Raw genomic sequence first — 20856 nt, 5'->3', positions numbered from 1 at the left:
TTAAAAGAATTCAAGGGATCTCTGAGTGGCTCAGTGGTTGAATGCCTGCCTTTGGCCCAGGGTGTGATCCCAGAGTCCCCAGCCCACATCGGGCTCCTGCATGGAGCCTGCTTCTTTCTCTGCCTAGGTCTCTGCCTCTTTCTGCATCTCTCATGAATAAATAAAATCCTTTTTATTTTTTTTTTAATTTTTTTAATTTATTTATGATAGTCACAGAGAGAGAGAGAGAGAGAGAGGCAGAGACACAGGCAGAGGGAGAAGCAGGCTCCATGCACCGGGAGCCCGATGTGGGATTCGATCCCGGGTCTCCAGGATCGCGCCCTGGGCCAAAGGCAGGCGCCAAACCGCTGCGCCACCCAGGGATCCCAATAAAATCCTTTTTAAAAAAGGTTTTTAAATAAATAATTTTACAATTAAATAAATAAATAAAAGAATTCAAGACACAATCTCTTCAAATTTACCCTTTACAATGAAGTGTTCACAGATCCCAAAATCACTCAAAAGAGTATGAGAGACAGTTATGTGTATGTGTGTTCACTCATCAGGCACACACAACTGCTCCTCAGAAAGTACAAGTCACTGGGGATGCCTGGGTGGCTCAGCGGTTTAGCACCTGCGCCTTCAGCCCAGGACGTGACCCTGGAGTCCCAGGATCGAGTCCCACATCAGGCTCCCTGCATGGAGCCTGCCTCTCCTCTCGGCCTCTCTGTGTGTGTCTCTCATGAATAAATAAACAAAATCTTAAAAAAAAAAAAAAAAAAAGTACAAGTCACTGGCAAAGGAAAGACACGAAGTCATTTCAAAAGAAAAATATTAATTGCTGTTAATCTTTTTTTTTTTCTATATAAATAACCTATTGCTAAAAATATTTAAAAATAAAAAATAAAAATATTTGGAAAGATCTAGTAATTTAGGGGAGAAACCCCCAGGACCTCTGAGGGAAACTTGTTTAGAATGAAATCATAAGCTCCTGAAATTAGTATTTCTGGATGAACAACTTCACATGCCCCTTCAAAGATGATTATCAATAAAGTAACCAAGCTGTTGGACAATCTGCCCCACCTCCATTTTCCTGTGTAAAACTCCATCCCCAACATACCTGCTCTTTTTCTTTCAGTAGCTGCTCAAATGCAAGAGATTTTTCCTTCATTGAATGGCACTCAAACTCTTTTTCTCGAAGCATCATGGAAAACTTCATATTAGTCTCCTGTAATGCTTGATACTCTGTTTCCTTTTCCCTGGTTGTTTCAACTATTTTTTCATTTTCTTCTTTTAGTTTACCAATGTCCATTTCTAAAATTAATACCCGCTCCTTCAGGTTGGTTACTGCCTGCCTCAAGAGTTCATTTTCATTCACTTTGTTGGTGAGATTTTCATTTAAAGAAAGTAACTGATCACTTTTGGCTTTGATTAAGAGGTCTTTCTCCTTAAGTGACTTTTGTAAAACATCTTGTTTCTCCTTTAGCTGCTTAATTTCTGAATCAGTCTGTTCGTGTTCTTTTCTTTCTAGCTCTGAGGTGGCAGCAATTGAATCGGACAATCTGTGGTTATTTTCCTGGAGTGTTTTAATCGTTGCATCTTTTTCCTGCAGTGACTTTCTTAGCTCTTCTAGCTCCTGTTTTGAAGACTCACTTGATGTATCACGCTTATCCATTCCAAGAGACTCTGCTGATTGGGAAGGAGGCGATGATCCGGAGGGGAGCTGAGGTGAAATAATATCAAGTTTTCCTAAGAGAAGGTCTTTGGTACTGTACAGCTGCCCTATGCTGTGCTGAACTTGTGCTAGCTCCTGCCCAAAATTTTTGAGTTTAGTTTCATTCTGCTCATAGCTTTGGATCAGGCCAGTATAATCCACTTGTAATTTAGAATTATTATCACTGTCAACCAAAACTTGTGCCTGAAGCTGATGAAGTTCTTCTTGAAGCTGGGCTGACTCATGCTGCATATTCTGAACTGTGGTCATCACCTGCTGTTTCCACTCTTCCATCTTCTTTACTTGTTGTTTTAATTTGTCGCGTTCCTGTAGAAGCTCCTCAAACTGATTGCTATTAACGCCTCCAACCTCATTCCCAGTGCTGGATGTTTGTAAAACTGTCAATAAGGTCTGGCACTTCTGACTTAACGCATCTATCTCAATGTCTTTTTCTCGAATGATACGTGATAAATTCTGGACAGTCTCTCTAAACATATCCTGGCCACCACCTTCGGATCTAGCAGACAATTTTTTATTTTCATCTTGCAGCTTAATGAGAGCTGCTTCTTTAGCAGCAACGATATCCATCATTTTGTGGTATTCCGTTTTCAGATGGCTATTTTCCCTGGTCTTCTCACTCAAAACAGCTAATACTTGTTCTCTCTCCATAGCATAGGCCTGCAGCTGCTGCTGAAGGTAGACAACATCCTGGGTGTAGGAAGCTGAAGAAATCCTAGCATGAAGAGCTTGTATCTCTAAGTCTTTCTGTTGGATGATCTGAGTGAGTTTACCAACCTCATCTTTGGACAGCTGATCAATTTGTTTTGTTAAAGATATATTCTTTTCATTTAGAAGTTTAATCTCCAGCTCTCGTTCTTTTATTCCTTTTACTAATCTCTCAGTTTCGGCTTTCGATAAATCATGCTTTTCACTGCCATTTTCCAGATTAAGGCTCTGCACTTTTGTTTCTTGAAAGAACTCAGAATTCTCCATTTGAACGTCCTGTCTTTCTTCATGCCACTGGGTTTTGATTTGTTCAATTGTTTTTTGCAAATTCTTAATCTCCTCATCTTTCTCTAAGAAGAGTTGGGTGTGTGTGACGCTCATTTGCTCATGCTGGCACTTAAATTCATCCATTTCCTTCTTCTGCTCCTCTAGAGACTGAAGCAGCTGCATTTTACTCTGGTTTTGATCTTCGATAATCTTCTGATGACGTTTTATTTCCTCCTCAAGATTCCTCTTTACTATATTTAGCTGCAACACCTCAGATTCTAGCTCTGTAACACTATCCAGGGGTTTAGGCTCCACCACAGGCACGGCTCGACTCTGCTGTTCACGGAGCCGTTCCAGTTCTTCTTTCAGATGATTGTTTTCTTCTTTCATGGACCCAAGACTTCTGTCTTTCTCCTCAATTGTTTGCTTTAAAATTTCAATTTTTCCTGAGGCCTGAGTAGATTTCTCTAATTCCTCCTGAAGCTCTGAACTTCTTTCTTTAAGTTTCTCAATAAAAATTTCCTTCTCACTTATAAGTTGCATCAATTGCTTCTGCTCTTCTAAAATAGATGACAAAATTGCCTTAGTTTCTTTATGATCAGTATCCATCTGTTCAATGTTCTTTTTAAGTTCTGCTATTTCGAAGTCCTTCTCTTGACTGAGTTTCATTAAATGCTGCTGCTCCAGCTGTAAAGCAGAGGTCCTCAAATCACGTGCCTTTGATAGCTCTTGAATCGTCTGCTCATACTTACTGGCTTCTTCCAACAGCCTTTGGTCAGCCCGACTCAATTCTGCTTCTAACTGTCCTTTTTCCATTTTTAGAGCCTCCACAATAGTGTTTCTTTCCAGAGACATCTGATTGCTGCCAGCAATGGATTCTTCCAACTGATGTCTTATATCTTCACACGCTAAGACCAACTTTTCATTTTCCATTTTGAGATCAAAGGCAACTTTGTTTAAACTGTCATTGAGCTGTTCTATTTCTGAAAGATTTTGTTTTAAGTTTCTGACTTCAGCTTCCCTTTCTTTAAGTAAGTCATCCTTAAAATCACTGCCAGAGTCTCGACTTAGAGACTGAGTTAACTCATCCCTGACTCTAGAAAGCTCTTCCTCATTTTGTTTAATATGTTCCTTAAGTCCAAAGTTCTCCTTCTGCATGTTTAAATTACTTTTTTGTGATTTATTTAGCTGATCCACTAAATCTTCTACTTTCTCCTCAAGCTTCTGCTTGGCTAAATGCAAGCCATTTAGGACGAGTTCACTTTGAACTAACTTCTCTTTCTGCATATTTAGTTCTTTACTCATGTTCATTTTATCATCTTCAAGTTGATGGACTCTCTTGTTTTCATCATTTAGATCTTTTCTCAGTTTACTAATGATAGTTTCTCCCTCACTTTGTTGTTTTGATAGCTGATCTTTTATCAGAATCATGTGCTGAAAGAAAAATAGTTTGCATGGTAACTTTAAGACACTTTCTCCTTTTAGTACCTGGAGAAAATTTTGTAAAATGTCATAAATAACAGAATAACCATCCTCGGATATTTATAGTCTTTCTTAAAATAGAACTTTAAAAAAAAAATTCCCAACATTCAGGAGTGCCTGGAAGGCACAGCTGATTAAGCATCCCACTCTAGATTCAGCTCAGGTTGTGATCTCAGGGTCATGAGATCAAGCCTGGCATCAGGCTCCACACTCAGTGCAGAGTCTACTTGAGACTCTCTCTCCCTCTGCCCGCCCTTCACCCTGCTTGCACACAAGTATTCTAAGATAAATAAATATTTTAAAAAAACAAACCAAACACACCCCTGCAAAAAAAAAAAAAACCAACATTTTAATCCCAACAAAATTATTTATTAACAATCTTACAGCAAATCTATTTCATTTTAGAGATTAGAATTTAAAATCAGAGATGGTAAATGAACTATGTTGTTCATTTTCAACTCTAACACTGGAGCAGGAGTCATACAGCCAATAAGCCAAAAGAGGCCTGCCACCTGTTTTTGTAGATCAAGTCTTATTGGAACACAGTCATGCTCATTGTTTATGTATCACAAGAGTGGGATTGAGTACAGCTGAGACTACCACATGGCCTGCAATGCCAAAAATATTTACTATCTAACCCTTCACAGAAAAAGTCTGCCAACCACTATGATAAAATTATCCATACAGCAAACTATGAACTATATCACACCCATCACCTTTCACTTGTTATTCCCGTGTTCAGTGTGCTGAGAAGAGAGTGTGCCACTCTGGTATCCTGTTACCTTTGTAGCTTCTTGGTTTTGTCTGTCCAATTCCTCTAACTCAGCAACCAATATTTCCTTCTCAGTGAGACTCTGATTGAGTTCCTGGTCCTTTGCCTCCAAGGTCAGTCTTAAATCACGTAATGTTGAATCCATATCCATGTCTCTCACAGCTGTACTTTTAATCACTTCATATTCATTGTTCAACTTTAAAAGTGATAGTTGAAGCTCTTCCTTAAGTGATAAAAAAGGGAAAAAACAACATGTACTGTCAATTGGAAAGAGACACCAAAACAAAACTTAGGAGTCTATTCTCAGATGCTATTATTTTCAGCTGCTATACTTCAGCAATGCTATATAAAATTCAGCAAATCACAGTCTTCATTCACGTGCAGCTTCAAGAACATTTCTGTAACACCAGACAAGATGGAATGGATGGAATGGCTGTTATAGCTTGTCCGGCTCCAGCTTCTTTATACAAAAACTTTCCCATCTGGAAGCCTTCCTGATTCCACTCCCACTACTGCTTCCCTTCTGTCTGTTTCTTCCCTCCCTGCCCTCCAACACTCTTCAAAATGTCCCAAGTCTTCCAGCCGTCTGCCCTTCCATTCCCAAACATCCAGTCACCAGTAGCCATAAACTAAGTATCTATAAAAACCATCATTCATTCATTGTCCAATTAGAAAATAAAAGGCTTCTTTTCCCTCATTAAAGGAATTTCCCTTATTACTAACTCCTGTCAGAACATGAATCTTTTCTCTGACCCAAAAAACTAGACTCCTTCCTTCATTTGCCATCTAACCTGAGCACACAGTAGGTTCCCCTCTCTCAACTCTAACATTCCTAAAAATCTATCTGTATATTATTTTTAAACTACATTTTATGTTCTGTTCTACTGGTATTTAATACTTTTCCACCAAATTCCAGAAGTGAGACAGTTTCTCTAAGCTCCCATATAGTTTCAAGTTCTGATTGTGAGGCCTGTGATACAATAGTTTAAAGCTTTCTTTCACTTCACTGAAAGAAAAAAAATCAAATTTCTATGGAATCTACTTTAAAGCAATTAAGAATCTTAAATTTCTGGGATCCCTGGGTGGCGCAGCGGTTTGGCGCCTGCCTTTGGCCCAGGGCGCGATCCTGGAGACCCAGGATCGAATCCCACATCAGGCTCCCGGTGCATGGAGCCTGCTTCTCCCTCTGCCTGTGTCTCTGCCTCTCTCCCTCTCTCTCTCTCTGTGACTATCATAAATAAATAAAAATTAAAAAAAAAAAATAAGATTTAAAAGAATCTTAAATTTCTACAAATAAAGAGACTGTAACAGACCTTACAAAGAGACCAGTGAAAACGAAAACATCTGCTTCACGATTCTCATTTTAATTCCAATTTAAAAGTTTATTCTGAACTACAGGTGATGAAAACAGCGTTCTCTTATGCCTTTCTAAAGTTATATGCTCAAGGGGAGGTGGGTGGGGGGATGAGGTAAATGGGTGGTGGGTATCAAGGAGGGCATGTGATACAATGAGCACTGGGTATTATATGCAACGGATGAATTATTGAATACATCTGAAACTAATGATGTACTATATGTTTCTTGGCTAATTGAATTTACGTTAAAAAAATAAAGTTTTATGTTCACTCAGGAGAATCATAAAGTTTTTTTTAAGGTAGATGTTAAGAACACATATAGCCCTGCAGGTATGTTTGGCATTCTTAAGCAATGAGCAGACTCATATCAGAGAAAATTGAAGAAGTTATGAAAGATCACGTAACATCAAAAGAAAGGAGCAACAGCTATTAGAAATGGCTGCAGACAATGTCCACAATAGCCAAACTGTGGAAGGAGCCTCGGTGTCCATCGAAAGATGAATGGATAAAGAAGATGTGGTCTATGTATACAATGGAATATTACTCAGCCATTAGAAACGACAAATACCCACCATTTGCTTCAACGTGGATGGAACTGGAAGGTATTATGCTGAGTGAAGTAAGTCAATCGGAGAAGGACAAACATTGTATGTTCTCATTCATTTGGGGAATATAGATAATAGTGAAAGGGAATATAAGGAAAGGGAGAAGAAATGTGTGGGAAATATCAGAAAGGGAGACAGAACATAAAGACTCCTAACTCTGGGAAACGAACTAGGGGTGATGGAAGGGGAGGAGGGCGGGGAGTGGGGGTGAATGGGTGACGGGCACTGAGCGGGGCACTTGACGGGATGAGCACTGGGTGTTATTCTGTATGTTGGTAAATTGAACACCAATAAATAAATTTATTATTAAAAAAATAATAATTAAAAAAAAAAAAGAAATGGCTGCAAAATCCAAAAATATCCTGGAAAGGTTACAGATCCTATCAGATAAGTGCAAAGATTTGCAAACGATGAAGTATATCTAGGACAGAAAAATAAATGAATCAGAGCAGAATGAAAAGCAGAATGCAAAGGGAGCAGAAAAAAGCAGAGAAAAGAGAAAATATATGTAATATAAGTATAAAAAAAGAGTAGGATACACTGGCTTTTAGTTGGTAGAAAGGGTGGGGGCAAAGATCCTACAACACATATGCCAGTGGACAAAACTAAGAATTTTCCATGTGTTAGCATCCCTTTGAGAAACACTACCTATATGCCATAATGTGGAAGGATGCTGAAAATATGTTAAGGTATACATATAAATAGTACGTATGGTATGCTAACAGTTACATATTTTAAAAACTATTTATATAATCATACATACATAAGTGTAGGCAAGAAGGACAGACACACAAGGAACTGGTTAAAAAACATCTGCTTTTAGGGGCGCCTGGGTGGCTCAGTTGGTAAAGCATTTGCCTTCAGCTCAGGTCATGATCTCAGGGTCCTGGGTTCAAGTACCATATCAGATGTTTGTTCTCCTCTCTCTGCCCCTCCCCCTGCTTGTGCTCTCTCTCTTCCTCTCTTTCAAATAAATAAATAAAATCTTAAAAAAAAAAAACTGCCTTTTGAAAAGAAGCCAAGCAAAAGAAGTGTCAAGGATACTCCATTTGTACCATCTAAAGGCTCTCCATATGAATTACTGAATTTGTATGTCAGTAAATATGTATTATTTTTTTAAAAATTAAGATTTTAGGGATCCCTGGGTGGCGCAGCGGTTTGGCGCCTGCCTTTGGCCCAGGGCGCGATCCTGGAGACCCAGGATCGAATCCCACATCAGGCTCCTGGTGCATGGAGCCTGCTTCTCCCTCTGCCTATGTCTCTGCCTCTCTCTCTCTCTGTGACTATCATAATTAAATAAAAAAAATAAAAAAAATAAATTAAAAATTAAGATTTTAAACTGAGTTAAAACACTGGCCTAAAAAACAAAACAAAACAAAAAAAAACACTGGCCTATAACTTAATACCAACTTACAATTACCCTGTATTTAAGCTGTCTTAGCCAGGGAATTATCCCTGAGTAGTATAAACATAAAAATACTTCTTCCAATACCCAATGCTGTATCACAGAACCATATTTGAACCTTGTTACCAATATACACAAAGAATCTATTTCTACCACTGAGAATGTATCCCTCTTCATCCCTCATCACTAAGAAATTTCTGTCCAGGGCAGCCCCGGTGGCGCAGGGGTTTGGCGCCGCCTGCAGCCCAGGGCATGATCCTGGAGACCCTGGATCAAGTCCCATGTTGGGCTCCCTGCATGGAGCCTGCTTCTCCGCCTCTCTCTCTCTCTCTCTCTCTCTCTCTGTGTCTCTATGAACAAATAAATAAAATCTTAAAAAAAAAAAAAAATTCTGTCCACATTAGATATGTTCTGTCCACACTAGCACTTAATAGTTTCTGTAGGATGCCACTACAACCACTCCAGGCTCTAGAATCACCTGTGTATCCTGTGCTGTCAGGACTTCAGTGGAAACCAAAACAATCTTTACCTATCTTTTCTGCTCGTATCTGTATGTCTTCTGGCTTATCTGTAAATGTGAACTATGGCCAGCCTCTCATACTCTGAACTTTGCTCAAAGACTTCAACCTGGTCTGACAAGCATTAATGATACCAGTCTCATCCTCAGGACTCTCAAGACCCAAACATTCCATTTTGATATAAACTGGCCCTTGGCTGTGAACTATAATAAACACAACATTGTAATTCTGTCCCCATTTTTATTGCACCCACCTTTTCTTGACTCAGTAAGGACTTCTGTTTTTCTAAAAATTCGACATGCATTTTAAGTTTCAAATTATCTTCAGTGAGACTGTTATCCTACAAAATGTTAAAACAGTATGTTTTCAGATAAACATCAAGTTTAAAAAAAGTAGGCAAGCTGTAAAATTGCGCATTTGTATTCAGTCTTTCACTAGTGTTATATAAAAATTATAGCCATCTAAAGCCAGTTATTAAAAAAATAATAAATAAAATAAAGCCAGTCATTCATTTATAAACATTCTGACAATTTTTAAATTTTATTTCAAAAAATATATAAATACATTTACAAAGTAACCTGGAATCATTAGCAATAGAAGCAACTCTCTGAATTCCATAAGGGAATCAAAATACATTCCTCACTGTGGTAGAACATCTATTTTCTATGTTTACATACATAGTGTCTGTCAAATTAATCTTGAAAGTGATATACCTGTGTTTTTCAATTATGTAACTTTTAAAATTATGTCAATAAGTTAATTAATCAGCAAACAAAATTACTAAGATGCAAGTTCTTAGGATAAGTTTGTGTGAATTTGTAAAAAACACAAAATAAGCAACTACAATAATCAAAATGCTTTTTCTTGATAAATCAAAGCCAGAAGCTTTTTCTCTTAAGATCAGTTTACCTGGTATAAATTACTCAGTCTCATAATTTCATTTTCCGCATCTGTAAAAACAATGAATCTGACATTAAAATTCTTTAACTTAATAATTACCTCCTATATTAAATTCAAGAATAAAACTCAATTAAAATAAAGTATTTATAGGGACACTCAAATGGTTCATAGTGAAATGTATTTTTGGTATTTTATATTTCTATTTGACTGTATCAAAGAAACCATAATATAAATACCAGTTAGGAGCTCCATTAAAATGCAATCTTGTGGAACAGTAGAAGAAAGAATTATAATCATATTCTGGATAAGTCATAAGTTAATGCATTGATAAGAACATTAATAACAATGTTTCAAAATTAGCTTATCAGTTTGCGTAGCAGGACACAGGAAAAGGACTGAGATTGGGGGGAAATGGTTAAAAACAAAAAAATGTATTTATACCACAATGATACAACAATCTCTCAATTCTCTAAAGTGACTCAGACATGACAACAGGTAAAAAGACCATTCAAACTGGTATTACAGATAGATCCCCATACAGAAGTGGTTCTAGAAGAACACAAAGAATACCCTGAGTTCAGCTGAAATAATTCATTCAATGTTCATTGAGATGATACTGAGCATTTACTGAGATCAGTTAGTTGCTAAACAAGATGAAAACATTTAGTCCTTGCTTGCTCTGAAGGAGCTTTCAATTCAGAGGGAAAGTAAACACATGACTATAGTACAGTGTGATTCAGGGAGCACAAACCGCCACTAGAGCAAAAAGGGCAGACACCTACTCCAGACGGTTGGGGGTGGGGGGGGAGTTGGGGGGTTGCTAAGGAGGGCCAGGAGAGCCACAGCTTAGGCACCTCCCAGTAGATACAATGCCTGCAATGAATCATAATACACTCAAGAGTTAGCAGAGAGAAACACAGACAGAAAAGCAAACACAAAAATGACAGAGCTAACAGTATTCACTGGCTTAAAGAGCTATATAAGAAAGTGCAGTACGGCTAAGGCTTATTAGCATGTTAGGAGAATGGGGAGAATTGAAACTGAAGAGGGAACCAGGGACTGGACCATGAAAGACATTACATGTCCACTGAAGAAGTTTAGTCTTTATCCAGAAGTTCACAGGGAGCCACAAAGTACTACAATTGGGCGAGTTAAACCTGTTTGGTGTTTCCGAAAAACCTACCTGGCTACAGATAGGGAAAAAAAAAAAAAAAAACTGGACTGAAGGAATCACGGAGATCAGAGAATAAATAACAGCTAACACTTTGATAATGCTTACTATGAGATGGCCCCTGTTCTAAAGAGAACTCTGCAGCTAGTAGCTCACAAAATCCCCATTACTACTACTCCAACTATGAAGAAGATAGTAGTAGTATCCTGACCACAGGGATGGAAAAACTAAAGCATAGAGATGTTAATTAACTTGCCCAAAGTCAGCTAATTAGTGATGGAGCTGGATTCAGTTATGTTTTTAACCACTATGCAATTTAGCTTCATCTAGAAACAGCTATAGTTAACCAGGCAAAAGAAAACATGATTGGCTGAAGTTACTCAGTGGCAGTGAAAAGGGGAAAAAGAAGGACTAGGGAGAGAGGTTTGTTTTTAAAGCAAATAAACCCATGAGTCATCCAATATGTTAAATAAATGGAAACATTAATTTTGAAAAGAGCAGAGTTAATTGGAAGTCAAATGAGAAAAAAGTCTAGAACACCAGTGAACAGCCTTCTCTTTGCCTTCATGGCAGCTCCCAGGACTGAGGCCCTTCTGAGAAACTCTAGAGTTCCTCTGGGGCATAATCCTAAAATATTACTAAACCAGAGAAGCTAAGGAAAATAGAACCTACAGGACATGCTAGGTGATGATTTCAAATTCTCTGTTTTGGCAGACTGGTAAATCACCAAGGTGAGGAGAGGAAGAGGAGGAGGAGGAGGACATGGTGACTTTGAACCTGAGTTTATAGAGTTGGCCATCCAGATCAGGAGCTCATGATAAACAACTAAGCAAGGAATACAGATTGGGGGCAGTGAAGAGTGGGAGGGGAACACAAAACACAAGGGCTAACAACCTTCAGAGCAGCAGTTCATAAAGTGAGAGTTTATATTGTGAGAAGACAAAGTGCAAAATAAAATAGATCTTCACAGCTAAGAGCTCCCATTAAGTTTTCCTGGCATGAAAGAACACTGATGTTTGACCTATTACATTTAATAACTTACTTTTTCTAACACATAACACAGGTAAGTAAATAACACTTTTGAGAATGGAAAATGGTGAAAGACCTACGGTTCTTACCAGTCTCATGTCTGCTTAGATACAGGACATCATTTTAAAAGGTAATACAGAATTTTGAAAAAGGGAGGCTGCATTCCCTAAGTGGAGGGTCTGGAACCTAGAGTTGCAGAAAGTATCTGGCTCTATGCAGACTAACATAACCATACCTCCTCCCAATAAATAGCTACATATACATTTCTCAGAAATCTACAAGGCCTCTTAACCAATGAGTTCCATGTAAGTACTTAAAGGATGAGGAAGGGGAGCTGAAAGACAGCCAGCCAACAATAAGGCCTTTTTAATAGAAAATTCCTATTTGTGATCCATTAATTAGGGCACTAAATCCTAAACCAAACAATTCTATTCAAATTCTACACAAAAATATGAATACTCCATCTCCGTAAAGTACTCAGTTTGTCTCTAAAAACTAGTATGCAGTAACACACCAATCATAAATAAGGTCCAAACATTTTATACCAGACAGTGCTTGTTGCAGTTTGAGCACTTCCTCTTCCACTGATGTACTCTGTGGAAGGATTCTTTCTTTTTCTGTCACAGTATCACCTTGCTTCTCAGCATCATGCTGCAATTTACATTCCAGTTTCAAGCTTTCACATTGTTCTGTTATTTGTCTGTTTTCAACATTTAGGCATTCTTTCTCCTTCCTCAAAACATCTCTGTCATTTTCTGCAGAAGACAATTTTTTATGTATGTCTTTTATTTTATCCTCAAGTTCTTCAATTTTTTTTATAGATGCTACTTTTTCAGTTTGTAGATTCTGAATAGTTTTTTGCATCTCATGGATTTTTGAGTGATCAGGTATTGCAATTCCTGAGCCACCTAGAACATAAACAGAAAACCAAGGACAGCAAATGTCAAGTACTGAAAGACAAATAGCTTGCTATATATACAACTAAGAGATTTGACAGACTTGAGAACTTGAAAATCTTAACAACAATGAGATATCATTACACTCCTATTAAAATGGCCAAAATTCAGAACACTGACACCACCAAATGCTGGCGAGGATGTGGAGTAACAAGAATTCTCATTCACTGCTGGCAGGAGTACAAAATAGTAGAGCTTCTTTTGGAAGACAGTTCAGCAGTCTCTAACAAAACACATCCTAGCCGTATGATCAGCAATTGCACTCCCTGGTATTTACTCAAAGCAACTGAAAACTCTTATCCACATGGAAACCTGAACGATGATGTTTATAGCAGTTTTACTCCTAACTGCCAAAACTTGGTAGCAAAGATTGTCCTTCAGCAGGTGAATGGATAAACTGTGGTATCTCTCAGAAATGGAATACTATTCAGCATTAAAAAGAATTGAGGTGTCAAGCCATGAAAAAAAAACATGGCGGAAACTCAAATGCACATTACTAAGTGAAAGAAATCAATCTGAAATCATCTATACTGTACAATTCCAACTATGTGACATTCTGGAAAAGGCAAAACTATAAAGACAATAACAAGATTGGGAGGGAGGGGGTGAGTAGGGCAGAGCATTAAGGATTTTTAGAGCACTGGAACTATTCTGTTTAATAATGAATCTGTGTCCTATGTTTGTCCAAATCCAGAGAATGTACAACACCAAGAATGAACCCGAAAGTACACTACACACTCTGAGTGACCATGATCTGTCAATGTAGGTTCATCTTTGGTAAAAAAAAAAAAAAAAAAAAGTACCATTCTGATGAATGATGGTGATGATAGTGGGGTGGCTATGCATGGGTCAGGGCAGGGGTATATGGGAAATCTCTGTACTTCCTTTTCAGTTTTGTTATAAAAAGAGTCTTTTAAAAAGTTAAGTTATCAACATAAAGCTTTTGTTAGATTTTTTTTTTTTTTAAGTACTCTCTACCCTCAATGTGGGGCTCAAACTCATGACCTCAAGATCAAGAGTTACACACCCCACAGACTGAGCCAGCCAGGCACCCCCATTTTAAAATAAATACTTGAGGAGGGATCCCTGGGTGGCGCAGCGGTTTAGTGCCTGCCTTTGGCCCAGGGCGCGATCCTGGAGACCCGGGATCGAGTCCCACGTCGGGCTCCCGGTGCATGGAGCCTGCTTCTCCCTCTGCCTGTGTCTCTGCTCTCTCTCTCTCTCTCTCTGTGTATCTCTGATGAATAAATAAATAAAAAATCTTTAAAAAAAAATACTTGAGGAAAAAATATTATTTGAATCAACTACTAAAAGACCTCTGTATGTGAATCTGAAAGAAAGAGAAAATATTTCTAATCATTTATTGCCATGGTATCATCACCCAGCAATGCAAAGAAATCTGTATATTGTTAACTCTTTGCCACAAAGGCAAAAGGACCTTTCCATTTCTGCATAATCTTGCAACAATGATCCCACTACAAATTTCAAGCAGATGAACAGAACTAGTCATACACCCATTATTTAAAACAGAGTCTAATTTTACATCAGTGTCTTGGTCTTACAGTAGTACTAGGCTTGTCATTTAATTATGTCATCTAATACATTAAGTTAATAAAACCACCTTGTTCTAACAGATTTTCCAGTTCTTCAATTCGTTCTTCATAGTCACGTAATTCTTCTCGATGCCGACGACTTATATCGGTCAACTTCTGTTGATGTGCATTCTGCAACACTGACATTTCATGTTGATGGTCATCGATTTCCTGACTTCGAATCTGTTTGAGTTCCTTAAAAAATAAAAACCAAGTTAACAACATTTGTAATCAATGATATACCTAAGCTATTTCATCGTGCAAAAATAATTCTCTGAACATGCTAAGGCTGGAAAGAATTTAAACACAGGACCTATATCCTGACAATTCTGAAAAACTCTCTTGTTTCATGGGTCTGAAAAACAGTTTTTCTATTTTAATGAGAGAATACCAGCAAGAAAAAAAATGAAACAAGATGAGCAAAAATATCTTGCTATCCAACATGAGACCACCAGTCTCTCTCCCAGGAATCTGGATCTTGAGCTTAGTCCTTCAAAAAGGGAAACTGGACCACAAACATTGTGATAGCTGCTTCGAGAAGTCTGTCCACTGTGTCCTGCTATCTAGATCCCTGTTGCTATTTTCATTCCTGTCCTTTCCAAGACCAAAATGCTTAATTCTTCCTTCGATCTTGGGGAGAGACTATTGGGTCCTTTCAGTAAATCCTCTTTCACTTTACTTAGTCAGAGAAGGTTTTTGTTGCTCATAACCAGGAGTTGTAATCAATAAATTAGTTTTTGTTTCCTGAGAAGACAAGTTATTCTTTAATCCTGCACTTACTTAGATGCCAGCACTTGGCAGGCAGCTTAACAATTAAACTATAAAATGATCCTACAAGGAAGGTATTATGAAATCTACTTTACTAATGATAAAGCCAAAGCTTGGAAAGATTAAGTAATTTGCTCAAAGCAGAACAGCTGGTAATAGCAGAGTCAGGATTCAAACACAAGTCTGACTTTGGAACCCAGTTATGTTAGTATTGTAATAATAATAAAACCAAAAACTAAAAATTCTATACCTGATAATATGTTTTTTAAGATTTTATTTGAGAAAGGGTGAGCATGTGCATGCACTTAAGAGCACAAGTAGACTGATTGGGGGAGGATTACATTAGAGGGAGGGAGAAACAGACACCCTGCTGAGCAGGGAGCCCAAATTAGGCCTCGATCAAGGACCCTGGGATCATGACCTAAGCTGAAGGTAGACATTTAACAAACTGAGTCACTCAGGTGCCCCATACACTTGATCATAATTTGTACACTAAAAACAATTCATTGCTATATGATAAAACTATGTAATCAAGATTTTTCTTAAAATAATTGACATAAAGTAGCAAAATTCTACCATTAAAGGAAAATAGCTATTTACAATGAATAGTATTAGCATTTTATTTTCTCAATATCGTTTAACACTAAACCCTGAAATTTTAGCAACCCTGGAATTGTTTTAATGAAGACCATATTGGGGAGCCTGTGTGGCTCAGTTAAGCAACTGAGTCTTGATTTTGGCTCAGGTCATGATCTCAGGGTCACAGGATCAAGTCCCACACTGGGTTCTGTGCTCAATGTGGAGTCTGCTTTAGATTCTCTCTCCCTCTCCCTCCCATTCTTATAAACAAAATCTTAAAAAAAAAAAAAAAAAGACAATTTTACAAGATGCAGTAGCAAGTAGAAACTAAGGAAATATAAACTACTAAAAAAAACAAAAACAAATGTTCAAAACCAAATGATTTTGGAAACAGACATTTTTATATACCTTGCTGTTACAAAAGATGGAAAATGCAAAATGATAAAAACAATCATAATCTATATAGTTTTATAATTGAGCCTTCTGTCACACTTCTACTTTAATAAGCAAAATTTTAGATGTGTAATAGCCATTGTTCCAACAACCTTACCTTAATGATACTTTGTAGTTTGCAGATTTCACTTTGATCAGAGCTATTTGATCCTTGTGCTTTAGAAGTCTAGATCAGAACAGAATTAGAAAATAATTGTATTGGTTTTCTTGTAAAAGAGAAGGTCACAAATTTTATTAAAAAATATTCTTCAAGGGCAGCCCAGGTGGCTCAGTGGTTTAGTGCTGCCTTCAGCCCAGGGCATGATCCTGGAGACCTGGGATCGAGTCCGTCGGGCTTCCTGCATAGAGCCTGCTTCTCCCTCTGCCTGTGTCTCTGCCCCGCCCCGCACCCCCCCCCCCGTGTGTGTTTTTCATGAATAAATAAAATCTTTAAAAAATAAAAAATAAAAATATTCTTCAAAAAAGGGGCATTTCTCAGACAAATTCTGATTAAAAAGAATGCCGAGTACCTTTTAAAACACAACAAATAGAAGATAATTTTCAAGGGATGTCTGTCTGGGTTCAGCTGGTTAAACGTTCAACTCTTGATTTTAACTCAGGTCATAATCTCAGGGTTGTGAGATCAAGCCCGAAATTGGGCTCCTCACTGAATGTGGACCCTACTTGAGATTCTCTCTCTCCCTCTTCCCCTGACCCTCCCCCAACTCTCTCTTTCTAAAAAAAACACAAACATAATTTTCAAGTGTTTGTTAATTATGGAGACACTCTCACAAAATAACCAACGTTAAGAAGGAAAACAGAGAATATTTTACTTAGCTTAACAAAATGTAAATCTGATGAAAATGAAACAGCTTCCTAAAAGGAAAATTTCTAAAATGCCAATTACCCAACATTAATTCTAGTAATAACCAAGTAAAAATCTTTTTTAAATGATTTTAACCAGAAGATCTCTACCTCAATACAAAATCATCTTTGGTTTGACAATTAAACTTTTGGATTCTTCTCTTCACATTCAAAGCTGAATGTTGTCTATTTATTAACACTTAATATATAGCATGTTAAGGAACCAAAAGCTGCTCTTGAGATCAAAAGAGGGACACAATATACTAGAAAGAATACAAGATTTGGAGTCAAAAGATGCCTGTTTGAATTACAACTTCATGACTGAGACAGTAAATATATTAAACTTACAGTAATTGTATTAAACTGTAAAAGGGGTAATAAATACCTCATAGTTATGAAGATTAATATATATTAGGATATTTAGAAATGTCTTGTAAAATATAACACAAATAAGTTTTACTATGGTTTGCTAAAAACTTAAGTCCCCCGAAAGATCCCAATTATGCCTTTTCTACCTAGAGTATATCCTATTATAGGTCTATAACATAGTAAATATTCAAGATATGTTTAAATACACTTACCAAAAAATTAATCTCTTCCCCATAAAAACTTATCCTAGGCAATGTTTCTTAAAATGTGTATCAGAATCACCTGGGATGTTTACTTATTTGAATGCAATTTCCAAGGCCCTAAAATAGGCTACAAAATCCTAATCTCTAAAGGTAGGATAGAAAATCTACAATTTGACAGTAGTTAAAGAACTATTACATTTTTAGATAGAAGATGGACAAAGTGATCATTCCATTTATTTTGGGTACTGGGAATCTCTAGCAACTTGGGAAGCAAAAGGTAATTTTAATTGGCAGGGTTTTTCCTTTATATAACTAGATCACACTCACAAAAAGAAAATAATTTCTTTACTTATATACTTTTTCTCTCTACACTGATGAAATTAAATCCAAATGTACAATATTCCAGTTTCCTTTGGGTCTCATGTAGACAGACGTCTCAATAGTATATAGAATCTGATATATAAGATGAAAAATGTTCCTTGAGGGATGCCTGGGTGGCTCAGTCAGTTAAGTGTCTGCCTTTGGCTTGGGTCATGATCCCAAGGTCCTGGGATCAAGCCCTACATCTAGCTCTCTGCTCTGCGGGGAGCCTGTTTCTCCCTCGTCTGCTGCTCCCCTGCATACGCACACGTGCGCTCTGTCAAATAAATAAAATCTTTTAAAAAAAGACAAAGTGTTCCTTGAAAGAAAGTTTATAGCCCAAATAGCAAGGATTTAATTTCTAATGTACAAAATACAGAATAGTTTGCTTTATGTATTGGATAATACGAATGATCAGATTTTTATCATACACATAATTAATGAGAAGAGGAACCTCAGAGAACATCCACACAAGTAGTTTCCAATCTGGGTTCTTGGATCCCTGGAGTCGCCATCAAAGAAGCCTCAAGCAATGGAATATTCCTCAGCCATTAGAAATGACAAATACCCACCATTTGCTTCGACGTGGATGGAACTGGAGGGTATTATGCTGAGTGAAGTAAGTCAATCGGAGAAGGACAAACATTATATGGTCTCATTCATTTGGGGAATATAAGTAATAGTGAAAGGGAATAGAGGGGAAGGGAGAAGAAATGTGTGGGAAATATCAGGAAGGGAGACAGAACATAAAGACTCCTAACTCTGGGAAACGAACTAGGGGTGGTGGAAGGGCAGGAGGGTGGGGGGTGGGGGTGACTGGGTGGCAGGCACTGAGGGGGGCACTTGACGGGATGAGCCCTGGGTGTTATACTGTATGTTGGCAAATTGAACACCAATAAAAAATAAATTTATTATTATTAAAGAAAAAAAAAAAAGAAGCCTCAAAGACTCCAGGGGAAAAGATGCTAGCTCAATCATAGCAACTCCATTTTTATCTCTTTTAAGTCCTGAACTTGTAATTTTTTATTTTATTTTAAAATATGGTTCTGGGGATCCCTGGGTGGCACAGCGGTATGGCGCCTGCCTTTGGCCCAGGGCGCGATCCTGGAGACCCGGGATTGAATCCCACGTCGGGCTCCCGGTGCATGGAGCCTGCTTCTCCCTCTGCCTGTGTCTCTGCCTCTCTCTCTATCTCTCTGTGACTATCATAAATAAATAAAAATTAAAAAAAAAATTTAAAAAAATAAAATAAAATATGGTTCTGTTGCTCTCAATTTTTTGAAAATTTCTCCCAAATATTCTATAGAGGGGGAAACGAAGACTGAGAGAGAAAGATGACCTGACCAAAAACCACTCAGAAAATCACTGGCAGAATTAGAATACAGATCTTCAATTTCCTAGTCCAGGGTTCTCTCTGATACCAAAATTGTACATATAGAACCACCATTTTTTCCTAATAGTTTTCAAAGACTCGTGTCAATTTTACCTACCTGAGCAATATGCCTCCAATGGCCAACCTCAGACTCAAGTCTTGAAACTTCATTTGATAATCTGTTTATTTCTTGTTGTGATGAAATTATGTCACTGAAGTCCATGTCATCGTCATGGAAAGCTGAAGCATGATGACTGACAGAATAGCTGAACGGAGATGATGCCGGGGCTGCTGGTACACTGCTAGCTCCTGAATGTGCGGACTGAGCAGCTGACTGCAGCTTCAGCAACTGATCCTGCAGTGCAATCTGTCTTGCTTTAAGATGGCTGATTTCTACCTACACATTTACAATCTGTATTTTAGAGAAGGCACTTTAAAATAACCATCCTGACCTCTTTCTAGACTGTTATAATAATTTGTTTAAAATTATCCAATGATGGTAACTCTATCAGCTGAATCCAAGGCTTCTGTAAGACCCCCAACCATAACATTTTTATTAAAAAACCAAACATGATTGATTACTAGTTAAAACAGAGATAATGGTTCAAAGAGCAAAAAGATCAGAACATCTTGGGATCCCTGGGTGGCGCAGCGGTTTGGCGCCTGCCTTTGGCCCAGGGCGTGATCCTGGAGACCCGGGATCGAATCCCACGTCGGACTCCCGGTGCATGGAGCCTGCTTCTCCCTCTGCCTGTGTCTCTGCCTCTCTCTCTCTCTCTCTGTGTGTGTGACTATCATAAAAAAAAGAAAAGAAAAAAAAAAGAACATCTCGCTCCTATGTTAACTAAGCCAACAAAATTCTCAGTTAAACTTGGGTTTACTACATTCTAAGGTGTCAAGTACCATAGGCAATTTCAAGGGTTCCATTTGTATTATTCAACTGTAAGTGATAGGAAAATGAAAGCTGCAGGAGTCTATGTATTAGCAAGTTTCTTTGGAGCATATGTTGGCATAGTCTTACGTTACTGATTTTAAGTCTACATATGGAATTTAGGCTTAAAATGCACCAGGAATCAGGGGTTACTTTGTACTGGTCTGTATAACTGAAGAAATGCTTTATTAATCCATTCTTAGATAACACAGTGAGCCTGTGGTTATTATTACTAGCCTTTGAGTCTTAGAAAGAAATCATATAATGAAAGAGACCTTGGCTTTAGCCTTGGCAAAAAGGAGCCAGTGAAAATATGACTTTACTCAGGGAAATAATAAAATAAAAATTCCAAAACCCTTAGTAAAGTTTTGACTAAGGGCTGGCAATACTAACTCACTGCCCAGAAGAAATTATGAACATAGGTATGCCATATTACCATAAAAATCATACTTATTCTGAGAGATTACTCGAAATATAAAAGTAAATAAGCTAAGGAGAACTGAGATA

General features: G+C 37.7%; 1 protein-coding gene across 2 annotated transcripts in view; it reads right to left on the bottom strand.

The window, feature by feature from the left end:
• Positions 1-20856, bottom strand: part of TRIP11 (thyroid hormone receptor interactor 11) — a 71796-nt gene that overhangs the window by 36285 nt on the left and 14655 nt on the right. The window contains exons 4-11 of one of the 2 annotated variants that reach the window (XM_041758441.1): positions 19537-19815; positions 16369-16437; positions 14501-14666; positions 12469-12831; positions 9733-9773; positions 9077-9163; positions 4951-5163; positions 1100-4120 (exon numbers count right to left, since the gene is read on the bottom strand). In XM_041758441.1, coding sequence (XP_041614375.1) covers positions 1100-4120; positions 4951-5163; positions 9077-9163; positions 9733-9773; positions 12469-12831; positions 14501-14666; positions 16369-16437; positions 19537-19815 — 4239 coding nt within the window. Of the gene's footprint in view, positions 1-1099; positions 4121-4950; positions 5164-9076; positions 9164-9732; positions 9774-12468; positions 12832-13993; positions 14046-14500; positions 14667-16368; positions 16438-19536; positions 19816-20856 lie in introns of those variants that run through there. The other variant, XM_041758442.1, reaches the window with a different exon arrangement.

Source organism: Vulpes lagopus, chromosome 6 (genome assembly GCF_018345385.1).
Source record: "Vulpes lagopus strain Blue_001 chromosome 6, ASM1834538v1, whole genome shotgun sequence".
NCBI lineage: Eukaryota > Metazoa > Chordata > Mammalia > Carnivora > Canidae > Vulpes > Vulpes lagopus.
The sequence above is the reverse complement of the archived record's forward strand: the minus strand, read 5'-3'. Positions and strand labels throughout refer to the sequence as shown.